Source organism: Mustela erminea, chromosome 16, assembly GCF_009829155.1.
Source record: "Mustela erminea isolate mMusErm1 chromosome 16, mMusErm1.Pri, whole genome shotgun sequence".
NCBI classification, from domain to species: domain Eukaryota; kingdom Metazoa; phylum Chordata; class Mammalia; order Carnivora; family Mustelidae; genus Mustela; species Mustela erminea.
The window spans coordinates 11,729,204-11,746,188 of record NC_045629.1 but is presented as its reverse complement, the minus strand read 5'-3'; the positions used below and the strand labels follow the sequence as shown (position 1 = coordinate 11,746,188).

Below are 16,985 nucleotides of genomic sequence, written 5' to 3'. Positions count from 1 at the left end.
ATGAGTGTTGCATTCAAAGTAGTCACTTTGGGAGGCTACAAACTTATTTTATTAATGCTCCCAGAATTCAAAAGATTTTTGAAACTCTTCTTTTAGAACTGCAGTCATGAAAAGTTTATGAGCCACTTTAGCAAATCAATCTTGTTACATTGTTCTCACACCTCATTCTTTTTCCCAAACTTCACCCAAATCTAACCCACAGACCTGGCTTCCAGGGACGATTAGCTGTTTCTAAAAATCAGATTCACCATCAAAAGATAAAGAGTTGTCTGAGGATATGTAAAACAGTGTCCTCCAGGCTCTGAAGAGAATTCAAGTAGAGAAATTCCCAAATATTCCAAGTAAAAGCAGCATTATTGAAATATTCATACAGCTTCTTAGGAGGGTCAATCCCGGGGCGGGGGGCGGGGGGCACCTGGGTGCTCAGTCAGCTAAACATCCTGCTCTTGACTTTGGTTCAGGTCCTGATCTCAGGTTGTGTGACTGAATCCCTATTTAGGCTCCTCACTCAGCGGGGAGTCTGCTAGAGATTCTCCTTCTGCCCCTCCCCCGCTTCTGAAAATAAATTAATAAATCTTAAAAAAAAAAAAAAAAAGTGCCAACCTGGAAGGAGATAACATATGAATGAATACGTTCTGGTATATTAAAGTGACTTTAAGGGCACACAGAGAAGAGACTGTTTCTACCTTGAGGTAGGGTGTCAGAATGTACAGGGACAGTGGAAGCTTTTTATAAAAATGCACAGTGAAGGACAATATTGAATCACATCAGGAAGTTTCTCTGTTGCCATGACTGATAGTAAAGAATTAAAACATTTAGTTCAAGGGAAGGACAATAAACTCAAATGATTTCTTTTGTTTGAAATAACTTATAGAATTCATGCCATGGAGAGCTATTGAGACAAATACTGGGTCTGAATTTGAAAATGGGATGGATTATTTTATGACTGTTACATAAAATTTGCAGCTCCGAAAGCCCAGATCGTGATTTAAAGATAATAAAATCTCATGCTTCAGGGTGTAAGTTAATCACCTGCAAGGACCAGGAAGAATTTCCCTTTCAGAAGTAACAACGCACAATTGAGTAGGTGCATAAATTTTGTTTAATTTCCAGTGCATCAAGTATTGGTCAGTGCTGAAAACAAGAATCAAATTAGATGGACTATTAATCTGATTTGGTTCAACAACTCTTATATTGTTGCTTCCACTGAGTTTTATGTCTTGTGTTTATACTTTGCTATTTTAAATAACAATTGCTTTGTCAGTTTCTCATTTTTATAGCACTTATCATCCCAAAATGGGGGCATTTATACACTATGCACTATTGTCTGCTTTATACAAAGTAAATGGATTGAAACTATCTCAGATTATCAACAACATAGTTAATCAGAAGTATCTTAAGGTTTATAGAGTGGTGTCTCTTGTGGAAGATTCTATTGAGAAGACCCAAAAGGTGTCGATTCACACACACACACACACACACACACACACACACACACTCATTTTGCTGATGGAAAACATCTTTCAGAGTCAGTGGTCTAAAAGCAAATAGGAAATAGAACTCACTCAGAAACTAATAGCAAAAACACATTCCTTCCATGAAAATGTCAGATTCATGGGTAGATTTTCAGTTGTGTATACAGTGGTAAAACCATATTTGCCAGGTGACCTACCCAAAGCACACACTACTAAAGAAAAGTGGTTAGTGTATTTCAAAATAGAAGCAAATTTAAATTACTTAGTTTGTATGAGAAAACAGTTTTAATTTATGAATGGTAGGTATAGAGATCTTCATAAACAATCTAATTGATTTGCAAAATTGTAGCCTTGCTTTCATAGTTTAATTAGAAGAAAGTGACAGAACAGATTAAATTTATGATTTCTTCATGTTCCCATTTAATCAGATTATGAATTCATGGCACTTTGCTATGGAAAATGAACTTATTCTACCTATCTTTCAAAGCAATAAAATAGCTCTATAATTAATAGACAGTTTGTTGTATTAGTCTGATTAAGAATTAACTAGAAGTGAAGCTAGAAGCAAGTTTTTTGCCATCTAAATGAGTGGATCTTTACATAAAGATAAAAATTCTCAACATACAGTTGGAACATAGTAAGCCTCCTTGTGACCCGCCATCCACTCCAGATCCAGTGGAGAGTAAAGGGCAGGGTACCTAACCAAAGGACAGAGAATTATAATTTCTCATCACTTCTGGAAAGGTATGGTTTATGCTGACAGCGCAGAAGAGAATGGAAAAGACCAGTCGGATATTCTGTGGGTTTTCGAAGATTTCAGCTCTTTCCTCACCGTTTGGGAAAAGGAATGTCATGTCTTGTCAGGAGTCTCAGCAAGGGCAAGTCTTGTTCAAGAACAGTCATTCAGGGCACCTGGGTGGCTCAGTGGGTTAAGCCGCTGCCTTCGGCTCAGGTCATGATCCCAGAGTGCTGGGATCGAGTCCCGCATCGGGCTTTCTGCTCAGCAGGGAGCCTGCTTTCCTCTCTCTCTCTCTGCCTGCCTCTCTGTCTACTTGTGATCTCTCTCTGTCAAATAAATAAATAAAATCTTAAAAAAAAAAGAACAGTCATTCAGTCATTCAACAGACAAACATATCTGTGTTCTCTTTGTCCTGTCACCGTACCAGATGCATGTGACACAGAGATTTAATTTCCCACCATAACAGAGACCATTTCCTTGATGATGCAAGACACTGTCATAGAGGCAAAAGGGAGAGCACCTCCACTGGCGTCCCTTTCATGGGTAGGCGCATGGCTAGACACTGGACATGTTACCCATCTTGTCACATTCAACTATTAGAAAGTAAGGCGAAAACATGTAACTTCCCCCAAAGTCTTCCTTCCTCTGTATTAAAAATTGTACAGAGTGCTCTCTAACTCACCATTTTCAGAGATCTATTTAATTTGTTTGTCAGTAGTCTTTCTACGGATTAAAATTTAGTACTATTTCAGAATAGGTTTAGCATTAGCGATCTTTACATGCCTTAGTGTGGAGAATATAAATGACAAAAAAATGGCTGGATAGACAAAATATTTTTCTATTTACCATGAGAAAACAGTCTTCACAAGGTTGGCAAAAAGTTATCTCAAATTCGGTTGGAATCTATTTTTATGTACCTGTGTCTCTATATCTCCCTCTCTGAAATGATCTTTCTATCATTTCTCTATATAATGGAAGGCCTGCTGTTAATCAAAAGGTAGAATTCAGGAGGATTTGGTTCATTGTTTATTTTGAATTCACCATTGAAGAAAACCATTACCATGTACATGCCTTAGCTCTTCTAGGATGTAATTGGGAAACCACCAGCTTCCTAATTCTTTCAATAAATTGTGTCACTGTCCTCAGCCTAAAATATGAAATTCACTATGCAGATGGTTTTCCAGGAAACACAGAACTATAGATTAGTGTAATATTACAGCTGGATTGTGTAATTTAAGTATGTCTTTTGTGGCAACAAAAATTAGCTTATTTCAGGCAAGAAATGACTATTTAAATGGAAGTGTAGTTCTATTTGCCATTTAAAGAGGTTTGTGTAACTTATTAATTCTTCTGAACCAATGTTTTCCGTTGAAGACGATTCTCACCAAATGACCCATTGAGAGAAGGTTTCTGTGGTTCTTAGCTGGAGATTCACAACACACTGAAGACTCCCAGAAGGCACTGGCTTGTTTCCCTACACATTTCATCCAGGAACCTCGTTTTTTTATAGGACATGTATTTTTTCCACAAATTCCTCCTCCCCCATACAGTTCGTAACTGCACGTGTCGGGGGCTAAAGTGGATGTCACCCCTAGAATGGCTTGCCACGGGTGGCTGTGTGGCCCCAGAGCTGGTCCCTCTGCTGGCCAAGCGTCTGGACTCACCAGAATTAGGCATTTCTCTTCTACATGTAGCCAAAGTCTATTTCTCCAAGATTGTTCAATTGGACAAATATCTTTATTTCATTACATGACTGTAGTTCCCGGGACGATTGTATGATTCTGTCTGAACAACATGTCATATGCATCTATGTGCACTTTGTTTACGTCCAAACACACGTTCAGGTCACCTGTCTATACACTATAGATCCCATGTTACTTCTTGACGAGGTGATTATTAGCTAGAGAAATCAAAATGCAAACATCTTCCCATCTATGTGTTTCAGAGCGCTGATGTGAGTGATTTTCAGGGCAATGTGAGTGATTCTTCTTCTGTTTAAATTAAAAACATCTATAAAGCAAGAAATAAAGATGCACTCACATGTATTAAATTTTATAGATATCTATCATGTGTAATAGTTCTGCTCCTGTAGGGAGTTGAAGCCGTATGCGATTAAGTACGAAATTAGCCCTTCTGTGTCAGGCTAAGGAGGGGGAGGAAAACACAATGAGACTGCTTTCCCGGATGACTTCACGACACAGACACACAATAAACACATAATCTTCTTGGCATGTAGGGAACGATTTTTGAGGCATATCATTGCAGTATATGCTATTCTGATGTAGAACTAGCCACTGTTTACATAGCCTGAATTAACCTATTTGAACTTTTCCTGGAATTGTTCACTACTCTGCACACAACAATAAGAATTTTTAAGTAGAAACAACAACAATTAAAAAAATCTACTTAAGTTACTTTTTGTTGTTGTTGAAATCACCTTTTACATCTGCATTTCGCCAAGTTTCTTTCTTTTAAGGCCATCCCTTGAAAACGTGTGAACAATTTCTGACATTTTTAATATTCATACAGGAGACAGGGAGTCTGAATGTCGGTTCCTATTTTGTAAGGCTCCATCAATATGGACACAGATAAATATTATAAGGAGAGGATGATTCAGAGAGGCTGAAATTCTCGGGGTACACCTTACTTTATACTAGACCTGGTGAAGTCAGAGCCTCCCAGGTCCCCAGATTTCCATGGTCTGGCATATTGTCACAGATGTCAGTTGTGTCCTCTCTCTGGAGAGAGAATGTGGGGCTGGTTGTTCGTTTACCCCAACCTACCTTTCTTGAGTCTGCATGTAGATGCCCCATGGTCCTCATTGTGGTTTTCATTTCATTTTCCCACACTAATGGAGAAAAACGAGTTGCATTGCTAGTAGTGTTATCTGCTGACTTGTGAAATGAAGTTCGCACATTGTGTTTCAGGTCATCTTGCGTGACAACCAGTGTCCCTAATGTTCTGGCCCCTCGGACGATGTTCTGTGTCACGGCAGGGTTTCAGAAAGACCCTGCCACGCTGATAGTAACAGGAGCTCATTTGACTGAAAAACAGAATAAGCATGATATCAAGGTTCCAGAATAAGGATATTTGCATCCTCAAGGCACTGTTTTGACAAAGCAACTTTTCTTCTCCAGAAGGATATGGTAGCATGTTTCTTCCCCCACCTGGTTTCACTTCTCCCCTTTTGTTTTATCAGCTTCCTCCTCTGAGCAAATGTAGGAGATAGGTCCTTGCCCTGGAAGAAATGCTTCGGGGTTAATTCTTGGTTCTTTTCAGCCCCCACTGCTAGGTCTAGTTTTTAAGTCAATGAAAAGATTATTAAGAAATGGCCTTAGGAAGGTATAAAAAAAATTAGGGCAAAATTATATTAATTCATGTTGGAGTCAAAAGTTTCTAAGAGAGATTATTTTTATCCAGTTCATTATGAAGGACAATTCATCACCAACTTCTTTAAAAAATCCAGATGAGTTCTGTGGCTACTTAGAAGCTGTATTAATGTGGTTTTATGTAACTTCAGAAAGGTATTTTAGAACTCCTTTTCTCATATTCATTTCCATCAACCAGCTTTGTTTTCTTTGTGCAAATATCTAGGCCAAGGCTCCTTAAGACTGTAAAAAGGAAACATAAAAAAATGAGACATACAATCAATAGAAGAACTCCAGAACTGAATTACTTTCATAGTGAGCCCCACTTGTCTTTCCTATCAGGGCAGTGAGGACATCCATCTCCCCGCCCATCTGGTTCCTGGTGTGCACAATGAGGAAAGTCCCTAGGTTAGAGCTTGCATTGAGGCAAAGAGAAAGAAAATGTCACTGGAGATTGTTTTAGATTCAGAAAAAGGCAGATTCAGCTCAGTCTTCCATGAGCCACATTACAAATACCGGAGGGGGAGTTCTTAGACCAGAGGCAAGCAGAGCAATAGGCGTTGATCCCCGCGACATTTCCAGACTGCACTCACCCCTGTGTCCGTATCTGAACTCTGCCCCTGTTTGTTTCCTCAACAGAGCTACAGTGAACCTGTTGATGTGAAGACATCGCAACCTCCTCAGCTGATCAACTCAAAGCCTTCAGTGTTCCATGGGCCCAGCCAGGCCCACTCGGCTCTGTACCTAAGTTCCCACTACCACCAACAACCAGGAATGAATCCTCACCTAACTGCCATGCATCCCAGTCTCCCCAGGAGCATAGCCCCCAAGCCGAATAACCAAATGCCAGTGACTGTCTCTATAGCAAACATGGCCGTGTCCCCCCCTCCTCCCCTCCAGATCAGTCCACCTCTTCACCAGCATCTCAACATGCAGCAGCACCCACCACTCGCCATGCAGCAGCCCCTTGGGAACCAGCTCCCCATGCAGGTCCAGTCTGCCTTACACTCACCTCCCATGCAGCAGGTACGCTCGCACTCTGGACTCTTCTTCAGAAGTGCGGGGTGGGGGGAGGGTTTGGGGAACAAAGGGGGAGAGAGGGAAGGGAGGGGAGAGGGGGTTCTCACCATCCAGCAAAAGGTGGGGGCACATGTGTGTTCTGTTCTATTTAATGGACAGAAAATGGAAGGTAGTCAACAAACATCTGCTTTCTGGAAAATAATAATTTACAGGTGGTGAGTTTGGGCAGCATTATAGGATCATGACAATGGATCGCTGCTTCTTTTCCTAAACACCTGCTGGCCTCTTGCCACGTTTCTAGAAATCAAATCGCTAATCATCCTCCTTGTTTTCTGCTCTTGAGTAAAGTACATTTGTAATCATGAAATGACAACTCCTGCTAAAGACCTCTTTGGGACTGAAGGTTTTACATTAAAAATATATATATATATTTGGTTTGGAGATTTGTAAAGCCTTGATTAGTATGCCTGTTGAGGCCAATAAATGCCACAAAATGAAATCTTGACCCACTGTTATGTAATATTCAGAGCTATCAAATTGGTACAGCCTTTAAAGGACTAAGAAATGAAAATGTTAACTGGAGTTTTGTTTAAAAATGGATATATGGCTTCTGCAAAAATCAGAAAACACAGGAAGTTTGGAAGGCTCTCTCCCAATTATTGAAACAATTTGTGTACGATCTTAGCTGAATTTTCCTTTGAAGTCCAGCTTTTCTTTAGGATTTGGTGTTATTTTAAAATTGTAAAATGAAGAGCAAATGGTGTACATGAAACTAAACATAAAGCCGTCAAGCATCCTAAAAACTTGTTTTAAAAACATAAATCAAGATTAAAAACTACAAATCGTATCAAATTCATCCATCACTTTTACAATCCGATTACTCTTTCATTCCAGAACTGTAATTAAACACGCAAACACAGGTTTCCTGTTGAGCCCCCATCTAGCCCTCTGTGGAGTTGAGTCTGCAGTTGGACCAGGGTGGGTTGGAGAGGATGCAGAAAAAGAATCAAATATACTACCCTGGAATTTTTTTTTTTTTTTAAGATTTCATCTATTTATTTTGAGAGAGAGAGAGAACTTGAGCGGGGATTTGGCGGGGGGAGGGGTAGGCAGAGCGAGAGGGAGGATCTCAAGGACTCCCTGCTAAGGGTGGAGCCCCACGTGGCCCTTGATCTCGAGACCCATGAGATCATGCATGACCTGAGCCTAAGTCAAGAGTCTGTCACTCAACCAACTAAGCCACCCAAATTCCCCCCAAATTCATTTATTTATTTTTTTTAAGATTTTATTTATTCATTTGACAGAGATCACAAGTAGGCAGAGAGGCAGGCAGAGAGAGAGGAGGAAGCAGGCTCCCTGCTGAGCAGAGAGCCCAATGCGGGACTCGATCCCAGGACCCTGAGATCATGACCTGAACCGAAGGCAGAGGCTTTAACCCACTGAGCCACCCAGGCCCCTCTTATTTTTATTATTATCATTGTAGACTGACAATAGCAAACCTTAATATATTACTTTACCTTTTGTTTAATTCCAGAAAATTTATAGTGCAGGAACTAGCACTATCTTCATTTTATAAGCAAAGAAACTCGGGCTTGGCAGAGTTAAGTCATATGCCCATAAGGTCGGTGCTGGAATTCAAAACCCAGTTCTGTTCAAAAATCAAAGCCTGGCTTCTTAAATTCTGGGCCTGCTGCCTCTCACACTTAATCATTCTTATAGACTATTACCAGTTTTGTATTAGAAAACCTGTATCTCCCAAGAATTTGGAGGGTCTTTAAATCTTAGCTAGTTCTAAAATTAAAATGATTAGAGAGAACAAATGGACCTAAGTCTCTTTGCTAAAACTTTTCCTGGTCCCTAAGCCAAAGATTTTGATAAAGCCCTGATGTCCCCCTTACCCAGACTAGCTGCTGATTCACTAGGGAAGAAGACTGGGGAAAAGTCAACTTCTATAATCATGCCTGGTCCACAGCGGTGTCTGTGACTAGCAGGGGACATTCATAGGATCAAATTTCTGCTCTTTCTATCAGACATCACTCAAATAAAAGGGACACTCTTGGGTGTCCTTGCATAAGCATGGACCAGTAATGTTTGTGTAAAGAATGAATAGTCTGAGGAACACAACCTTGCCTTCTTGGATTGCCTCCAGCCTAAGATACTGCCTGCTGAGGGCCCGTGTTCTGCTCTCGATGCTCTAGCTCGAGTCTGTTTCTTCCCAGGCAAGAGAAGAGAAAAGGCACAGTCCCCTCCACCAAGTTGAGGGCTAGAGCTCGGTCTAGAGAGGACGCTGTTTTCTAACTTATCTGCTCAGAAAAGTTTCCTTTTTCTACTTACACAAACACCTTGGATGAGCTAGCTGTGATCCTGAGTAGCTTTCAAACATTTCACAATTACATAAGGCCACATGTGAAAACTTAAGAGACTTGTCTTTCTGTAGAGAATCGGAACTGAATAGGAAAAAATAGAACAGATTACACTGGACACGTTTTTCATCAATCTTTAAGTCAGCTCTATTAGTGTATCTCAAAAAGTATTCTTACTGAGATGGTAGGACCTGATTTCAATTTACATTAATAATAGAAGACAAAATGGCATGAACCCCAAATGGAGAGTAAATAGCTAAAAGACTACAGTGACTAACATCACTTTTGACGAGGCCTGGATCATAGTGGGTGAAGTAAAATAATTGTTGAATGGACAAATGAATAAACAAGCGATTTCAAAAAAACGAGTAACAAAAGTGTTTAAATACTAGAAGAAATTAGAGATTAGTTTGTAGAATCTGAATTCCTTGGAATTTTTTCAATTGCATTTATTCAAAAAAAATTAATGGAGCCCCTAATGTGTACCAGGCCCTGTCTAGGCTCTGGAAGTTGAATGATAAATGAGAACAGGTAATGAGGCCTCTGTCCCCATGCAGCTGTCATCAGAGTTGAGGAGCAGTGGTGGTGTAGTGGTGGTAATAAGATAAACAGATTAATTAGTAAGATCCTGTTGGGGGAAAGACGAACAGGAATTCAAATTGCAGAGCGTGTGGAGAAATAGCAGACCCTTCAGCTGGAATGAATAAAGAAGGCCCCTGTGAAGGGCTGGCACAGACACGTGAAGGCTGAGAAGAGGAAGTAGCCTGTATCAGTCAGAAGGTGGGAGAGGGGGACTCTGGGTGGCTCAGTGGGTTAAGCGCCTGCCTTCAGCTCAGGTCATGATCCCAGGGTCCTGGGATTGAGCCCCACGTCGGGCTCCCTGCTCAGCAGGGAGTCTGATTCTCCCTCTCCCTCTCCCCGCTCCTGCTTTCTCTCTCATTTTCTCTCTCTTTCAAATAAATGAAATAAAATGAAAGTCTTATTATTTTTTTTTTTTTTAAAGGAGGTGGGCAGAGTAGGTGGGGAAAATCAGCAGAGGCCAGAAACAGGGAAAAAAGACTCCAGGCTGGAAGGACCCATTTTGGGGGAGACATAGCTGGTCTGGGACCTGGGAAGGAGGCCAGTGGGGAGTACGGTGCATTAGGGCAGAGCCTTATGTACCGTACTAGAGGAATGAGGTCATTGGGATAGGATCGTCAGGTTAAGGGGACTGGCAGCCCCCAACAAGTTGATAATCCTAAAAGCAGGATCAAAAAGTCCATCAGCCATGATGTCACTCAATTTATTAAAATCACAAGTCTGTCAGGGCCAAAGTTCAAGTTCTCAAAGTTGGTCTTCAGCCCATGGTTGTAGAACCAGGTTGTGAGTGAAATTCGACCTGTCTGATGGACCATCCAAACCACCTTTATCCTGAAGATGTTTGCTTCTTGGGTGTGGGGGCCGTGTTCACATACCCAAACACGAAAAAAAAAGAAAAAGAGAGAAAGTGAATGCAAGTTATTGGCTACCATATTTTTAAAATAATCTCATATTTCAGTATTATGTTAGCTATTTTCTTATCCTTCTGAAAAATGAATATATCCTACAAAAATGATTGTATAGTCCACCAGGAATAATACTGTCATTTTTTTCTAGAATAATATTTTATACACCAAACACACAGAGCTGCTTTTTTTTTTTTAGTCCAGTTTTCTTCCTTTTTTTTTTCCTGCTCGCTATATTGTCGAATGAGGTCACGAGAAAAAAAATCATTAATATCTGTCAACTTCCTTTATAACCTTAAGAAAAAATCTTTGTATGATATCACACAGACAGATTTTCAATTTCCTTGTGTAATAAACAGCTGCTTTAGGATTTGGGTGTAATTTAAAGGTTTAAAAAAATCACATTGAGATTGATGAATAAATCAGTTGTGAAGACAAAAACATTGATGCCTGTTGAAAATACCTCTCCAGACAGGCAGGAAATGAAATTAGTTCCCAGTAAAGTGTGGATATGAGGATCACTGTTTGGATGTGCTATAGGCTTTTTAGGTCTTGCTATGTGGCACAACAAAAATGCTAGGGCTACAGAAATCTAATTAAAGAGCAAATGTCCCTTCTGACATCAAATCAATCTTTATCACGTTTTCTATTTTTATTTCAATCTGGCACCAGAAAATGAAATTTAAAATTCCAGGCATGCTACAAAACAGTTGGTGATTTTTCTCTTGAGCATTAAAATGCAAAATATTCAGCCTGGCTTAATTAGACCGCTAAGCAAACATGTTCCAAAAATGTATATCACCATTGTTGTTTCATATTTACATCAATAATCAAAATGTACTTAGCTTTAGGGTCCACCTCAACACCTTTACTAGTGTTAGAAGAGTAATGCATTTTCCAAATGGAGAGCAAGTTAAACGTTACTTCAGGCTTTCTTGTATTTTTCTTGGTTGTTTGGTTGTTAACTGATCTTAAATTAGGCATTGAGGTTGGCTGAACGTTAAATCTTTGAACTGTTTAGGTGATACGTCATTTTGGTTTTTTTACACTGAAGTTACTCATTTTATCTTAAACTCATAGTTCAAAGATTAGTGTTCTCCTGACAGTCTCTCACCCAGCCTGGACATACATTTGCATCGGATGGGAAAAAAGCCATGATGGTTTCTGTTGTGGATTGTGTAGGATTGGGTGGAAAGGAGTTGGTTTGTTTTTATTCATTTTTTGCTCTCTCGTATGTGGTCATGCCTTCAACTAACTCAAGATATTTCCAACTACATTTTTTCTTTCGACACTTGTTTACTGTTAGGTTATGTTTTGTCCATTGTGCAAAAGTCCAATAGGGAAAACTTCCCATTAAAATGACAGGAAAGCCCCTGGCATTTACACATTTATACAGCCCCATGCCTTCCCAACTGGAGTCTGTTAAACTTTATTCACCGGAAGAGATGACTTATTGAGCCACTACTACAGTAGTACAGTAGTGCTACTAGTAGTGTAGTAGCATTACTACACTACTACTGAGAATATTCAGTAAACAAAGAAAACACTCCAAGCTGGATGAAAAGCCCATAAAGACAGTATGATAGGGGAGCTCAGTCAGTTGAGCATTCAACTCTTGATCTCGGCTGGGGTCTTGATCTCAGGGTCATGAGTTCGAGCCCTGTGTTGGGCTCAGCACTGGGTATGGAGCCTACCTAAGGAAAAAAAAGACAATATTATAGGACCATAATGGAATGAATACATTTCATCAAAGGCAGTGGGACTCCCTGTGTGACAGAGATATAGCATGGTCTGGTCAATCAGCCTGGAGAGGATGGGAGAACCAAGCATCCAGTTACCCCTCTTATTTTTTCATTTTGCTGCCTTGGAAAATGTTTATAGCTTGAGCTACAGGTGTCGTCTACACAAACATGCTTATTTCCCACAAGCCAGTTGTAAAATGAGGAAATACTCTAATCCTTTTAGTCTGTGTGAGGTCAAATAGCCAGACTGCTAAATTCTCTACTTTCCAATGATGTGTTTCTAATCATTCAAAGGTTTGTCTTTCATCCACAGTTTTGGTGGGAGTTAGTGTGGACATTGGCCTGCAGTCTTTATCACTGGAATGGAAAGTAAATTAATATCTTAAAGCCAAAATGGAGAATTGAAGACATTTGATAATAGGTACCTTTGAGTGTTTACCCAAGGGACCCTGAAACACGAATCAAAGTCTGAAGAAATATCCTTAGTTAAAAATCAATCTTCTGATCATTCTGCTGAGCTAAAACAAAAACAGTAGCAAGAACAGTAAAAACTCAATATTATGCCTTCCAAAGCTCCCCGCAAGTAAATAAGGAATGGTTCGTTTTTAAGTCTCTTGATTTTTCTATGGTTAAAAACCATGTATGAAATCCACAGCAGAAAGAGACAACCACAAGATTAATTAAGTTGCTTTTTTGGTCAATTCCAGCAAAGCTTGCTTATGCTGCTCTTGAATTCACCAGATAAGCTAAAAATAAATCTTAGTGTATAATGCTTTTTGTTTACCAGATATAGCTATATACTTCAGAGAGTCTGTCCTTGAATTTTTAATAGCTTTGCAAGGATTAAAAGTCAACACTTCACCATACCAGTGTATTAGAGGAATCTTCCTAAAGATTATTATTTGCCAGTTAATAGACTTTTCAATTAAAAAATATTTGCTCTGTCTTACACTTTTCCTTCCCTGTGTTTTCCGATGGCAAGTTGCTTTGAATCTCTTCTATTAGTCCCACAACTGTTAGAAAGCTTTGGTTGAAATTTTTTAGCTGAGAAAGAAGTACAAATAAAAGAAGAAGCAGATGGTCCCTTTGTGATTGAATGAAGAAAACGGGTTTCGAGAACAATATGTGAATAGGTGTAGTCTAATAAAACACTCAGCCACCTGCTGCCTGAATCCTTCAAAAAAGATTCTGTTGCATATTCTGGGGATTAACTATTAATGTATCCTTAGGTTTGATAGAAAACATAAACTGAGGGGTTAGGTCCTTTTCCCTTTGTTCTGATTGAGTCAGCTTCTCCATATTTTAAGTTGTTTCTCAATTCAGTTTATCTGCTCAAGAGTATATAAATAAAGGTTTCCTCACACATGGTTCAATGCAAGAAAGGTAAAAAGAATAGGGTCCTGCGCACATCTCTTTTACCTTTAAGTTTTCTGGGCCCTTGGGATTCGTTTGCCCTTGCAGAGACACAAGGGAGCAGGCAGAAGTGTGTTTGCAAACAATGGATAAATATTTAGGGGCTTTTCTTCCTAAAAAAAAAAAAAAAAAAAAAAAAAAAAAGCACTTTGATCCTTATTTGTGGATTTGCTTTCCCTTTCAGGGATTTACTCTTCAACCCGACTATCAGACTATAATCAATCCTACATCCACAGCTGCACAAGTGGTAACCCAAGCAATGGAGTATGTACGTTCCGGGTGCAGAAACCCTCCCGCCCAGCCGGTGGACTGGAGTAACGACTACTGTAGTAGTGGGTAAGCGGCGGGTCATCGCCACCTGCTGGCGGACAGCTCTCATAGCATGCTTGGCGTGCCCTGCTCCCTAGGCGCAGCAGAGATCCCGTCTTTTCTCCCTGCTTTCTGAAAGATCATCTGGAACAGTTCCATGTTCATGAAAGCAGAAGACAGCAATGCAGAAAATTTTAAGCAGTTCTAGTCGTTCCAAGAATAAGCAAATGCCTTTAGATCCCTGTTCGTTGTACCTGGGCCCTGTCCCAGGGCACCGCTCCATCCCTGGAGCTAGAACAAACAGACCTACCTCCCTTGGGGTCACCTGCAGCACCAGTCTTGTAACAAGGCATTGTTTGTCTGTTTTCTCTTAACACAGGGGCATGCAGAGGGACAAAGCACTGTACCTTACCTGAAAGTCTGAACACCTCTTCTTTCCACTGAGGAATTCAGGGAAGTCTTTTCACCGTGGATTGCTTTGTATAGCCAAAGCAGTTCTCCATTTTATTAGAAAAATACAAGTTGCTAAGCACTTAGGACCATTTGAGCTTGTGGGTCACCCACTCTGGAAGAAATAGTCATGCTTCTTTATTATTTTTTTAATCCCTTATGGACATTGTTTTTCTTCTTCCCTGAAGGAAATTTGGACCATTCAGATTTTATGTTGGTTTTTTTGCTGTGAAGTGCTGCGCTTTAGTAACTGCCTTAGCGACTGTAGATGTCTCGGATCAAAGTCCTGGATTTTCCATTGGTTTTCATAATGGGTGTTTATATGAAACTACTAAAGACTTTTTAAATGGCTTGATGTAGCAATCATAGCAAGTTTGTAAATAGCATCTATGTCACACTCTCCTAGAGTATAAAATGTGAATGTTTTTGTAGCTAAATTGTAATTTGAAACTGGCTCATTCCAGTTATTGATTTCACAATAGGGGTTAAATTGGCAAACATTCATATTTTTACTTCATTTTTAAAACAACTGACTAATAGTTCTATATTTTCAAAATATTTGAGAAAGAAAAAAAAACGTATTCCCAAATGATTTTAATTTAAAAACAAAATTGGCTTTGTCTCATTCACCAGACAAAAAGAAACTAGTGTTAAGGGAAGCGCAAACACATTTATTTTGTACTGCAGAAAAATTGCTTTTTTGTATCACTTTTTGTGTAATGGTTAGTAAATGTCATTTAAGTCCTTTTATGTATAAAACTGCCAAATGCTTACCTGGTATTTTATTAGATGCAGAAACAGATTGGAAACAGCTAAATTATAACCTTTACATATGGCTCTGTATTATTGTTTCTTCATACTGTGTCTGTATTTAATCTTTTTTTATGGAACCTGTTGCGCCTATTTATGAAATAATAAATATAGGTGTTTGTAAGTAAATTTGTTAGTATTCGAAAGAGGTTTCTTTGATGTTTTAACTTTTGCTGGCAAAAAAAAAAAAATTCACGCTTGGTGTGAATACTTTATTATTTAGTTTTTACAGTGACCTGAATAAAGCCAAACCTACTTTTCATTTAGCAGCAAATTAAAGTAACCAATCTTTTATTTCTACATTTCTTTGGTTGATGCAAACAAAAAACTGATACTTAAGAACTTTCTTTCTTCGTACAATATAACAGAGAATTGCCCTAAAAAGTCACACAAGCTCCAAGACTAAACAGATGGGTTCTCTAGCTGAAAAGTGTTGCTTCTTGGTTCTCAGCTGGTTTTAGTCAATCCTGTAAACTCCCTTCCTCCAAAAAAAAAGAAAAAAAAAAAACATTGAAGTCGAATCAATTAAAATTCCTCAAGCTGCATGTTTTTCACAAAATCCAGAAAATATTTAGGAAGTAAACCAGGGGTGGGTAGGACAGGAAGGCGTACTGTTCAAGAACATATCTCCAAATGAAAGGTGAGTAACCAGACAGAAAAAAAAAAGGGGGGGGGGCATTCCAAATTTGAAAACTATAGATGGAAATGGAGATTCTTGCTGTCTTTTGTGCCTCTACAAACCACTTCTCTTTCCAGAATTCCGAAGTCTTCCAAGAGAATTCTGAGGGTATTAGAGATTTGTTAGGGAATCAAAAGCATTGAGAATCTGGCTGAAGGTTTGCATAGCTTTTATATCAAAAAGAGCTAGCAAATCACTCCCCTACAGGGGATTGCATAAAGAAAGCTAGTCTGGTTGGAAATCAAGAGGATGGCTGATGTCTCTTTCATGGAATGTGTGAAATAAACTTAGCAATTTAACTAAATACAAATATATGCATTGTGTAATCCAGTCAGAATTAAAAAGACAAAAGGTATGCTTGCTTTGGAATGATTTTAGGCATTGTACAACCTTGAATCACTTGAGCATGTAATAACTAATAAATAATGCAGATCCAATGTGATTATTAAAATGACTGTAGCTGAGAGCTCTAATTTTCCTGTCTTGAAACTGTATAAGAACTCATGTGATTAAGTTCACAGTTTATTGTTTGTCTGTTTAGTATTTAGAAATATACCAGCACTACTAATTACCTAATGTCTTTTATTTATTATATTATGATAAAGTAAAATTTTCACTTGCATTAAGTCTAAACTGAGGAGGTAATTACCGGGATGAGAACAACCAGCTTTGACTTTGACAGGCAGTTTGTACATGGAAGTACAATGTTGTTTACAGCTTCTCCAGAGCAGGTGTGCAACCAGGGTAGAGAGAGTATTACAACTCAATACCAAAAAAAAGGGTAAAAAAAAATGTAAATAAAAGAAAATACATCGTAAATAAAAATTATTACCATGCGTGACCGTATTCTATTTGGATATCCATCAGTGTCTAAAGGACAGACCCAGTCAGATGACAAGTCCCAAGGAAATTTCATGGCAGGAGTGATTAGCGACAGTAGGGATTAATGCCTGCCACTGCCACCGATGTTCTTTCTGGAAGCACCAAGAATGCCCTCTCATCAACCTGAGCTCTAGGACTGTAAGCTGTTGCTTGAGAAACCTCCCCCTCGAGGAAGCCGGCATCTGGCCTGGGCACAGCAGCTTGTAGCTTGTAACTGGAAGGAATAGTGATGGTGGACACTGGGTTCTCCA

At 39.3% G+C, this 16,985-nt stretch overlaps 1 protein-coding gene across 3 annotated transcripts in view; it reads left to right on the top strand.

Moving 5' to 3' along the window:
* The window catches only part of TOX (thymocyte selection associated high mobility group box), a 297,971-nt gene extending 282,303 nt beyond the window's left edge, over nucleotides 1-15,668 (top strand). For all 3 annotated transcript variants that reach the window (XM_032316919.1, XM_032316918.1, XM_032316920.1), the window contains 3 exons: nucleotides 6,222-6,608; nucleotides 13,789-13,940; nucleotides 14,293-15,668. In XM_032316919.1, the coding sequence (XP_032172810.1) occupies nucleotides 6,222-6,608; nucleotides 13,789-13,940; nucleotides 14,293-14,329 (576 nt within the window). In that variant the 3' untranslated portion in view covers nucleotides 14,330-15,668. The remainder of the gene's footprint in view (nucleotides 1-6,221; nucleotides 6,609-13,788; nucleotides 13,941-14,292) is intronic.
* Nucleotides 15,669-16,985: the final 1,317 nt, after the last annotated feature.